The sequence below is a fragment of the Lytechinus variegatus genome, chromosome 19 (genome assembly GCF_018143015.1).
Source record: "Lytechinus variegatus isolate NC3 chromosome 19, Lvar_3.0, whole genome shotgun sequence".
Classification (NCBI taxonomy): Eukaryota; Metazoa; Echinodermata; class Echinoidea; order Temnopleuroida; family Toxopneustidae; genus Lytechinus; species Lytechinus variegatus.
The window spans coordinates 17,299,192-17,311,507 of record NC_054758.1 but is presented as its reverse complement, the minus strand read 5'-3'; the positions used below and the strand labels follow the sequence as shown (position 1 = coordinate 17,311,507).

Here is a 12,316-nt window from a genome sequence, read left to right as displayed (position 1 = left end):
GGGACCATACTAAAATTGGGTGAATGTATCTTAATGTGAAATTATGGCTCAAGATCTTAAGATTTAGAGGAAAAAATTTAAGGTTGAAATCAAAGAGGAAATGATGAAATACTGCTGGAGGCTTAGTTTCTAGGTTTGAGGTTGGTATTGGTGGTGTGGAAGCGGACCGGGCTAACTTATCAGCCTGGGTTTCGGTCTTCTTGGAGTTCTGGGACCATATTGAATTTGGGTGAATTTATTTCATTGAGAGATTATAGGTCCAATCTTTGATGTTAAAATTATATTTTAAGGTTGAAATCAAAGAAAAAATTAAGACATACTGCTGGAGGCTTAGTTTCTGGCTTTGAGGTTGGTATTCGGGGCGTGGAAGCGGACCGGGCCAACTTATCAGCCTGGGTTTCGGTCTTCTTGGGTTCCGGGACCGTGCTGGAACTGGTGGTCTTCCTTAGACCCGTCCTCCAGGCTGGAACTTCTTCTTCTTGTTTCTTCTCCTGCTTGGGAGGGGGCAGCTTGACCTGCGCTTGCTGAGGGGCTAAGGGTTTGGGTGAAAAACTAGGCATCTATGGGGCGTGAATGTATAGAGGAGAGAGAAAGAGAGAGAGTGGGAAAGATGGTGGGAGGAGAAAGAGTAGGAGTGAAAGAGAGATGTAGAAAGAGGAAAAGATGGGGGCAAGAGGAAACAGATGGGATAGAGAGATACAAAGAAAAGTGAGGTAAGGGGGGGTAGGATGAAAAGGTGTAGGAAGAGGGAGAGAAAGGGATAAAATAATAGAGATAAAGATAATGAAAGGGATGAAGAGAAGAAAGAAAGAGGAGGAAGAATAAAAGGATGGGGAATTGATAAAGAATGGGTAGAGAAACAGGAACAAAACAAAGTTAGGTTAATTATTAACTTAACAAACAACAAAAAAAGAGTAAATATAATTTCACCCTTTTCAGCCTGGCTTACAGGAGATTAAGTCGATTCCGTGTTGCTCAAAATTTTACCATTTCTCAATACCAATATGTAAAAAAAACTACGAAATTCCTCTCAAGGTTATCTTTGTAACCTACCAAAATACACACTGTCTGCAATATGCAATATTATCTCAGGCAGCCATTTGTTTGCTTTAAATGTGAAAGAAGCAAATGAAATATCTCTTCTGATTGCTACGATGTGCTGAGTAACTGTCCAATCCATACTCTAGTCTAGTCTTCAAGACCCAACTTCAATCCAAGATGTCAGAGACACTGGATCTGGTAGCCGTAGCAGATAAGGTTGTGCTCAAACACAACCCCAAAAGTTCATTCATAAGTCCAAAATGCAGGCTTGTGATTGGTTGGAAAATCAAGTCGCATTTGATTTTTGAAGTTGTGTTTAATGGCAATTCTTTTTGCAACAGGCCCTTGATACGTCCGTAGGCCAGGCTCAAACTGGGATATTAACAAAGTCAATGAAGACGAGCAAACTGTAAGTAGAAACTGTCTCCAAACTAGATTTTGAGTCAGATCAAATTTTTAGAGGAGGAAAACTCGGTAAATATGGACAATGGGGTAAAAAATGACAAATCACTGCAAGTTTGTTCCTTAAATTGGCAATTTAAGAGCAGAGCCCTAATTTGCTCCCTGCAGAAAAACCACTATTTCCATGGAGATGAGGTACTGTGGCAACATTATACCTGCAATGAAAAGAGAATATTGGAATGGATGATGGTTTAGCTTGAGGCGACTCCAAGGAGTGTAAAAACTACATAGAAGAACACTAGGACCTGCAGTTTTCCATCCTATCAGAGGGAAGAGGTAGTTGAGCTGCAGCCTGAGGAACTACTGAACTGTATAATGCGTTTGAACCCAGGAGATTAGGGTCCTGATAGCTCTGGTTGAACCACCTGCCCATTTTTTTTTGTTGAGAACTTGTGGTGGCAAATCCCGTTCTAAATTGAGAGCTAGAGCTTCATTTCTTAGACCACTAGTCGTACAGAGACACATCCAGGAAAATCAAAGCTTGGTTATATTTGAAAAGATGAAAATCCATAATTTATTGTTCGAAATAGACATGAAATGATATACTCCGAAAATTTGCTTTGCCCAATTGATCGTGGGCCCGGCAGCCACTGTGCAGCGCCAGATCGACGAGGCTCTATCCCTTTAATCGTTGAACGCCAAACAGGGTAGCAGCAACTCCGATCTTTTAACGTCTTTTGGTCTGACGCGGCCGGGGTTTGAACCCCCGACCTCCCGGTTGTGAGACGGATGCTCTACTGACTGAGCCAACACACCGGTATTTTATTGGTCCTTTAGTCCTCTGTGCCCCCCTCCCAACTGTGAAGTGGCGTAAGAAGGCAAATGCCTCAGAAAGTCTTTACCACTCAATCTTACGTAAACAGTTCATTTGGGTGTCAAAGTGCAATGCCATTGGAACGTAAAAGACATAAGTTAGAATTTGAAAACAAAATGCCCTTATTTAATTCGTGATCTTGTTTTCTGTTGTGATAAGCATTTTGATTTGAGGCAGACTTGGCGACGTAATATCCCGCACTCTTAATAGTATCATTACTATGACTAAGTAGCTGAAAAATAATCTTTTTTTTGGTATTATTTCCGATTTTGATTCACACTTCAAAATCACTGATATTATGACATTGCTTAACTGCAAGGGCTATTGTTACTATTGGATCAGTCTTAATACTTCATACTTAATGCGAATTCACAACAACAAAAATATCATTAATTGGTAAATATGCCTTTAAACTAGAAACATTATTACATTTTATTTTGTGATCTATGCTGTCTTTATCTTGTCTATGACTACTGTCTTGGCCTACATTACTTTTGCCAGGCAAAACATCATTAAGCTTAACTTTTCAAAGCCAAATGAATTTCCATATTCACAAGTAATTTACTATTACATGTATCTCACTTCTATTCGAAAAGAAGGAAAAATATAAAGTATTTAAGAAAAATAAAATGTGCAGGAGCCAAAAGGATGTCAATTTTGTTTTGTAAAAGTGAAAAGTCATATCACATCTACAATATTCAAATTTGCAGTTGCAAATACCATTTTCATTTGCAGAAATATGATACTGTTAGTGCCATTTTGAAGCATCAAATTACCAATGAAATTTTAGAGATGAGAAATATCTTTCATCTGAACTTTGTAGAAGCAAAGATATATATTCTACAGTACAGACAGGCCATTTCTTTCCATAGAACAAAAATATTTGTTTGCAGCTACCACTGATAAATTCTACAAGAAATATCCTGTTGTGTTCAATGGTTCCTGGGGAGCGTTTCATGAAAGGACTTGTCGGACGTTTTATCCGACAAGTCCTGTTTTATCCGACAGTTACTATAGTAACAATGCTTTTCGACCAATCAGAATCCAGGAAAGTTGTCAGATCTGACAACTTGTCAGAAGAAAATATTGATGAAACACCCCCCTGAAGACACTGTTAGGATTGAATACAAAATTATGTGCGAAGGTGTTGATTAATCTGATGAATAAAAATAAGATTAGAACTTTCAGGTCAGGTCGGCTATAAGAGGGTGGTGCAATCAATATCAAATTCAACTATCAAAAGCAAAAAAAATAGAGGAAATAATAAGCATGCAAAACTCGTGGAATAACCAAACTACACCACTTCACAGGAGAGTCAATGTTATTACGTTATGGTTCATGCCTACAGAGAGAACCAATGGGGTGAAGAGAGCAAAAGAAGTTGCCGTTACATAATAGAAAGAGAGAAAGAGAGAGTCGGCACAAAGCCACTGACATGACAAAGACACAGGAACTCGACAACTCGACAACAAACGACTTCAAGGGATTTCATAGACGGACGTGGACGAGATTTTCGCACAACGATTACAAAGGATTCCACAAACTATAGGGGGAACAAGAAATCCAGAGGAACAGTCTGGAACTGTCGACCGGAACAGCTGATGATGGGATATCTTGTGCTTTCATGTTTAAAAACTCCTACTGAGGAAGGTGTGATCATATGCTAACAATAGCCTGTGTCTAAAGCGGCCATCTCACCTGAACGACATAGACCGCTTATGCTGATGATCCTATAGCAAGCGGTTTATCATTTAAGCCATATTTCTTTATATTCCTTGCTATCAAGAATCCATTTCTTGACATCAAGAAATTATGTTGTGTCATAATTTGTCAACACATGGAAATCTCGATACAAGGATCTCGGATCAAAATGACAAAATGGCTTGTCATAAATATGACTGAATATGCTTGCTCAACGCCCAAGATTGATAGCCCCTTTATGAAATACCAATCTCAAATACAGACGTCAACTTTATGTTATCCTAATAGTGTGCATCATTATTACACTGTACCTGGGGCCCATAACACAAAACTTAGCAATGATCATAGATCATTTTTCTATGATTGATTCCATTGGCTACAATGTACAATCAATCGTAAAAATCAAGCCTACGATCAATTGCTATTCTTTGTGTTATGGGACCCAGGTCTTTGTGCAACAGAAGCAACCGCATCTAGAAATATTGACCTTGACATACAGAGTGAGCACAACTCGGGCGATTCACTACAGCTAAAATCAATTTTATGGGAGACAAAATCAATTTGTGAGAGATGATCGGTCTACAGCTTCTGAAAATTGATTTTAGTTTAAAGCGAATCACCCCCTGGTCTCTCTAAAGCCATTATTGTTTGAATTTAAAATACAAGATTGGAAGTTGGTTGGTCACGACAAATGAAACTCTTAGCTTCAATTAATTAACATTTCCCCTACGGCGGCCGTACAGTGAGTCGAAAACATCCGCTTTAACATTTTTTGTACCAGCTACATAAAGGAGGTTTAAATAAAAATGAATAATACGGCTGGTTTCGACTCGCCGTACGCAGTAGGGGAAATGTGACTGCAGCGTAAGACATCAAACGTTAAAGTCTTTCAACCAAATACAACTATTTCTATCGAGAAATCTACTTCCGTGGTGGTATGTGAGATAAGGTGTTGAATCAAGTGTAAATACCAACACCAGTGAAGTGCTGTTTAGTGGTCATTCTACTTCAGCACCAAACACCTCTCAATCACAGATTGGTGTAATTCACAACCTCTCTACAACACGGGGAAAAACACCAGATGGTGGTTCTCAACACTTTAACACCTTCCAAAAGCAATATCAACACCTCTTAAATGACTTTGTGTAATCCTATCACACAACATTTTGCGAGTACATTTCCATCTAAAAGTGCTTCTATTACCTATTGTGTATAGTTTGTGAAAATAAAATATTATACAGATAATCAAGAGCTGTGAAAATTATTCTTTCTAATTCACTTCATACAAACAATCCAATCATTTCTTCATAGGGTCTTCAGAAGGGGAAACCCCTAAAATCTACACAGAGGATTTCCCTCTAATATAGCTATACAAATCTACAATGTATGTGTAGATATTTTTTTCTCACCATACCCTAATTAAAGGGGAAGTTCACCCTGACAAAAAGTTTATTGTAAAAATAGCAGAAAAAATAAAACTATTGCCGAAGGTTTGAGAAAAATTCATCAAATAAATTAAACAGTTATTAGAATTTCAATTATTTGATTTGCGACGTCATATGCAGCATTCCTACATAGCGAATGGTAAAAAATCAATGAAATGTCATTTTCGTAGAAAATTGAAAATGGTTTTCACTGTACCTTTTGTATATCAATAGACAAATCATTTCACACCTGATCATAAATAGAAAACAAAATTAAGTCATCAGGAACCATACAAAATTTGAAATTCACGCATTTTATATTACATAACTCATGAGGCAGCTACTCCTTTATGACGGCACAAATCCAAAACTTTGAACTCTAATAACTTTCTTACTCTTTAACGGACTTTCCTAAAACCACCAATATTTTTTCTGCTATTTTTACAACAAAGTTTTCTTCAGGGTGAACTTCCCCTTTAAGCCCTACATTTGAAGCCTGTAGCTACCTGTTTTGCAGATTTTTGTTCAGTAGTGATTTAAGTGCAAGTCCACCTACTATAAAAATTGGCTTTCAATTACAAGCACAAAGTTATAAGAGTCTGAGAAATTTGAGCAAATGGGAAAAATGTTAAAAGTATGACGATTATGTATGAGCCGTTATTAATCTAACAAACTAGTTAATGGGTTTTCAAAGCCTCATTAACACAGAATCTTAAATGGAATTTTGTTCATTTATCAATTTTATCCTTTTACTAATATCAATTAACTTCAGAATGGGCCTTTGAGAAAAAATTCAACTCAGGGGTGTTGCAAGCAACCTAACTGCAATTTATTCAGATTTTCAATAAAAAAAATGATTGCAAATCTTCAATTATGAATTTGCAATCAATGGGTCAACATAAAACATTATCAAATCATTTAAAAATTTTCTGTCACAGGTAAAGACTGGCAATCAATCCTAAATTTGTGATCGATGACAAGACTTGATATTGATCGCGAGAGCTTAAAATTCATTTGACATTGATAGCACGTCTCTTGCAACTGTCCCCTTTAGAACCATCATTAGCCCAAAATTATTTGTGTAGCGCATCACTCATGCATGTTTGTACTGTAGTCTCAGCTAGTAGCGTATTAGGTGAGTTCTGTGATCTGTCAGCTGCTACTGAAATTCAGCTGTGCCTAGCTAACCCGTTAGGGCTGGTACGATCGTTAGAAGAGAAGTGAAGGGGGAAAGAACAAATAAAATGAATGAATCTTACTTTCTTCCAATGCTTTGATGAAGAAAAAAAAGAAATGGAAAAAAAGAGTCAAAGAAAAAGAATGAAGTTAAATGAATTCATGTAAAACAGAATTCCCCAACCACCCCCTATCGGGTTACAACCAAGTATTAAATTTAAAGGTATAGAGTCATGGATCCCTAGAATAGTGCCATCTCAAGTCCTAAAGCACTTCAACTGTCCTTGATTCCTACCCAGAATGCAACATGTTATCATGTAGTCTTACAATTCATGCCCTCTCACAGTAGCGGACCGTGACCCGAAGGAGACAAATGATTGGAGGGGCACTGTATTCTTTGTGAACAATGCTGCGCCCCTCCAATGCTTTGTCTCCTCCGGGTCATGGTCCGCCACTGCCCTCTTAAATGACAAATTTTCAGTATTTCTATAGAGAAGAATGTGTCTTCTCCATGCTGTCTCAGTTAAAATTTCCCACATTTTCATTCAAATTCATAGGTATCTCATCCACTCAGAGAAATCCATGCAAAAGTTCTCAAAATCCGGAAAAGTACCTTAACATACGAGGGGTTTTTCAGGATTGCTCCAAGTTATTTAATTTATTTTAACACCAGCAAAATACCAATGCCCAATCGCACAAAGGGTTCTATTACTGTATCTGTGCAGTCGAAAGGTCACTTCCATGGAATCCTTGGTTTTGAAATCCAGGGCTGTTTGAATCGCTCTTAACCACTGTGACCATTGGATGGCAAAGTTACATATGGTAACTTTAAAGCAAAGGGGCAAATACATTTGTCCTGATCGGTGAAGCATGATTTATCTTATCTTTTGCTGGCATTAACTCATTAAAATACCCTTAGAATTTTACCACCCCCCCCAAAAAAAAAAACCTTTCAAACTACAAATTAACAAGTTTTTTTTACTTCTTTTTTCGATGGAGCGGAAGGCTGAGGAGTGATCGTCGGGCGGCCGAGTCTACTGTTGACTTCTAGCGGCCTTCGGACCGGGGTCGGGTTCTTGTCGCTGTTCTTCTCTTCCTCGCTCTCTTCTTCGGAGCTCTCCTCCTCGCTTTCACTTTCCTCCTCGCTGGAACTCGATGATTCCATCGTCTTCTTGACCTGCTGGAAGAGAGATTCAAAGTGCAGAGAGATGGCGTTTTGGTTAGTAGAGGAAGTGATATTTTATATCAATTAGAGAAGATAACCTGCTAAGGCTTGAATGAGAAGAGGCCACTAAAAGCAAGAGCAGGGCCCCGTCTTACATAGACTAATACCGTGGTCACACTTGCTCTACGGCGGCCATACGGCGAGTAAAAAAACAGCCGTTTTATCAATTTTAATTCAAACCACCTATATGCAGCTGGTACAAAAAATGTTTAAACGGCCGTTTCCAACTCGCCGTACGGCCGCCGTAGAGCAAATGTGACCAAGGTATTACGATTGATTCGATCATCGCAAAATAAAAAGCCAGCAACATCAAAATATAAAATTCACGTTTGTTCGCAACATATTCTAGATATGCTCAATGACATGCACTCATCCTTTTCTTGAAAATTCAGTGTGCTTCTCTTTGTTTACAAAGGACATTGTGCAAAGTTCCTCAAGAAAAATTATGACGTTGATGGATTTCCAAATACTTGAGATTAAACGGATCAATCGTATCTCTTTGTAAGACGGAGCCCAGGGGAGCGTTTCACCAAGATTTGTCATCTGACGATTTGTCACTTTCCTTGGTTCTGATTGGCTGAGAACAGTTCCTATGGTAACAGTCAGATAACCATTTCCAGGAGCCCAAACTATGAAGAACTCATGATTATTGTAAATTTACCATTATTGTATCTTCCATGGTAGCAGGCTAATCAGCAAATCAAAATCAAGCTTTTCAAGGAAGTTTACTATAATGGCAAAGTTATTACAATAGTTATGATTCTTACATCAAACACTCCATGTATGCAACTGGTTTTCGCATATGGGACCTGACGGGTGTTTCATAAAGTTGTTCGTTAGTTGAGAGCGAATTTAAGACTAGTGATCCTTTCTTCTGGTGAATGATATTCACCATTAATGTTTATTGGTGATTATTTAGTGTGTAAGGAAGGTTCACCAGTCTCTCTTAAAGTCGCTCTGAACTTACGAACAGCTTTATGAAACTGCCCCCATAAAAAAAATTCTGGCAAATAAAATTATGCCATTAATAAAAATAATAATAACATCAAATTTTATCCAGGGAAGCCACTTCAGTTCTGAAAACTGTTCTACCAGCAGCCCTGCTTTGGCAGTAACACATTGAAAAATTCTGGCAAAAAAAATTGCCAGAGTTTTTCTTGTATACAACAGGCCTATTGTCATACACTGTAGATAGAAAAGTTACCTCAGTTCCCCAAGTAAATATCATTGTGATAATCATTCCTCGTCGGATATTTGAATTCTTGGTATGATTCAAAATTTATGAATTATGGTATTCTCATAAAAAACATGTCAATTACATTAAATAGTTCAAATGTAGTGGCAAGCAATGCCTCCATACTTATTATATAGCTGTCTCTATTTGAAAGATCTTCGGAACGTGTATTTCTGGATACGTTTTCCCCCATCATCTTTGCCTCTTTTATTGCATGAGTAGGAGTGACCCTTTGTTTTCTCCCTGTGATGATCTCTCTCTCTATCTCTCTGTAAATCACTATCTAAATCATTCTCCCCTCCCATCTCCTTTGCTCTCATCCAAATGAATAAAGGCTATGGCCCGTATTCTGAAGTCAGGTTTCACTTAAACTCAGGTTTAAAGTTGTGGTTTAAGTATGGGAAGTCAAAAGTATCTAATTTTTTGTTAAGTTGTATGTTTCTTATGTTTACTGTGCTCTTTCCTGATTCATCGATGGTGAAGACAAACATCTATTTATACTTCCTAGACAATTATGAATGATTTCAGAGCCAAATGAGCTGAAATATGATATCTCTACCGTTAGTGATTTATGTAACATCTGGCTATCCATACTTAAACCGCAACTTTAAACCGGAGTTTAAGTTAAACCCGACTTCAGAATAAAAAAAAGAGAGAGACAGTGAATATCTGATGCTCTGCATACTACTGACAATATACCGCAGACTACAAACTTGTTTAGAGTATCATAATAATACATTATCTAATTAAAAGTTAAGTCACAGTGCTGAAAAAGGTTTCCTTAATAAAGGAGTATATAACGCAACAATTTCCTTCATTCTGTAAAACATCTTTCTTTGTGACATCATTTATATTGAGCCATTAAGATCGCCATTATGATGTTAACTGGCGTTAACTGATTTTATTATATTACTCTATTTTTAAGTATTTCTATTTTATCATGCTGGTGTTATTTGTTGTTGTTCTCTGGTTTTTATAGTTGCTTTCTCTGTATGTTGTACATGTATGTAATGTTTTACTCTTTTTATTACATTGTATGATATTGTAATATGTTTTGTTAACATTTAACAGGGCTCTCTTGGAAAGCAGTTGTATACTGAAGAGACTACCCTGGGTAAATAAAACAAAATAAATAAATAAATAAGCCCTATTTGTAACTTGACCACCAATGGCACAAAATGTAATCATTCAAAATATTTTTAAAGATACTGCAATAAAAATGAAAGTGAATTAGTATTCAAGTCAATGTCTTGATTGGTAATATCATATATTTGTACAGTATCAAAAATATTTTTTTCCCATGGATCAGGTAATAACTAATTTCTTACTTTAAACTTTCAGTAAAGCAGACATCATGTCCATCTTTTTATAACAAGACAGTCGAATCCAGGGGCCATTTCATACAGCTGTTCGCAAGTTAAAAGTGACTTTAAGAACGACTGGTGATCCTTTCTTGTGGTACATCATAACCGTTAAATGTTCATTGGTGATTAGCACGCAAGAAAGGATCACCCGTCGTTCTTAAAGTCATCCTTAACTTACGAACAGCTCTATGAAACACCCACCCAATCAATGTTATGGCTAGGAAATAGACTACTATCATCTTGTTTACTTTACACACACAAAAGAAATAATAATTTGCTCCTATGGACAATAGAAAATGAACTTCTTAATGGTTGTTTTAAAAATGGAGGCAAAACTTTTGATCAATGAAAGATTTGCAATCAATCACTGAATTGCATTGGCCAATCCAGGTCGTTGTTGCTTGTGCATCTAGTTCAAAATACTGAAAAGGAACCAATCAAACTTGTCCTTTCATATTTGCATCCATCAATAAATGTTATGTTACATAGCCCTGAACAATGGAATATGCATAATAATAACTTTTCATATTTGATTGAGGTCAATATAGTACTTTCTTAACCAAGCTCTTCAATGAGTACAGTTCTAATTTCTATTTTAATACATTATTTTGTGAGAGAAAAAGAACCTTCCTGATTTCTTATTCTTGTCATTTTCTTCTTTTATTAAAGGATGTTAACAGAGTAATTTCCCAATAATAAACAATCATTTAGATTTTTTTGTTCAATGTTATCTATGTTCTTTCTGCATCCTTTACATCTACATATACCTAAGGCCCGTTGCAGAAAGAGTTGCAATCAATCGTAACTCTGAAAATCATGTGCAACTTGATTTTCATCCAATCAACGGCGCACATTTGGGACTTGCGATTGATCTTTTGACTTGCGTTTAAACACAACTCTTTCTACAACGGACCCCAGGACATAGATCAAACTAACCTCAGTAGGCGGAATGCCCATTACAAAAATTAATACCATTTTCATGAAACAAAGGTTTCTTTCATTCTCCCTCTCTCTATCTCTCTCTCTCTCTCTCTTCTCACTTAAGAATTGCTTGATCAACCTCAGGACACTTTTAACCAAGCCAATTTCCACAATGATGGCAAAAGGTAAACAATAATTTCAAAAAGTCATATTAAAAAAAGACCTATTTCCTTCTTTTATTCTTGATTAAAATAAATCAGATCTTAACAGATGCAAAAGAAGGAGGTTCCACAAAGAAAAAAAATAGGAAATTATCCTGTATGACACTTTCCTTCATTTATAATTTTTTTCACTTGGTGAACAAGATACCAATCTATGTTTAACAAGATACAAGCCATTTTCAAGCCATGGTGAGATAGACATGCACAAACCAGCCATTTGAGAACAACACGCTAGGCCAAAAAGTGCAATAAAACAAAGTGAACGAGGAAAGAAAAGAAAATATCAATAAAATCACATTTTCATACCCATTCCTGGCAAAAAATAAATAAATGGATTAAAGATGGTGAAATTTCTGTCATGATCAAACATGTATGGGCATGAATGATGTGAAGTCCATTACAAGAGCAGGTCTTTCATTTATGTTAAAGTCGGCATCAAAATGTATGTACGTGTACACTATTTACATCCCAGAAAATATATAAACATCGTCGTCCTTGAATGCAAAACATCTTTTATAACAATCGGGTTAAAGATATCTTTTGAATGGTAGAAAAATTAACATTATCATTTTGACTGCTGCCATTTTCACATGATAGAAATTTGACTCCTTTCCATTTTGTGATTTTCCATGCCAGTTGAGTGTCAAGACAAGTGGCATTGCAAAAAAAACAATCACAAGAGACGGTCATGCTTCAATAGCAGCTATTTATATGCCGTAAATCCTGTAAGAGA

General features: G+C 36.7%; 1 protein-coding gene across 10 annotated transcripts in view; it reads right to left on the bottom strand.

Moving 5' to 3' along the window:
- The window catches only part of LOC121406090 (protein phosphatase 1 regulatory subunit 12B-like), a 142,730-nt gene that overhangs the window by 71,632 nt on the left and 58,782 nt on the right, over positions 1–12,316 (bottom strand). For 7 of the 10 annotated variants that reach the window (XM_041597100.1, XM_041597104.1, XM_041597102.1 and 4 more), the window contains 2 exons: positions 7,601–7,798; positions 321–560 (listed from right to left, as the gene is read on the bottom strand). In XM_041597100.1, coding sequence (XP_041453034.1) covers positions 321–560; positions 7,601–7,798 — 438 coding nt within the window. The remainder of the gene's footprint in view (positions 1–320; positions 561–7,600; positions 7,799–12,316) is intronic. The other 3 variants (XM_041597101.1, XM_041597103.1, XM_041597107.1) reach the window with 1 other exon arrangement.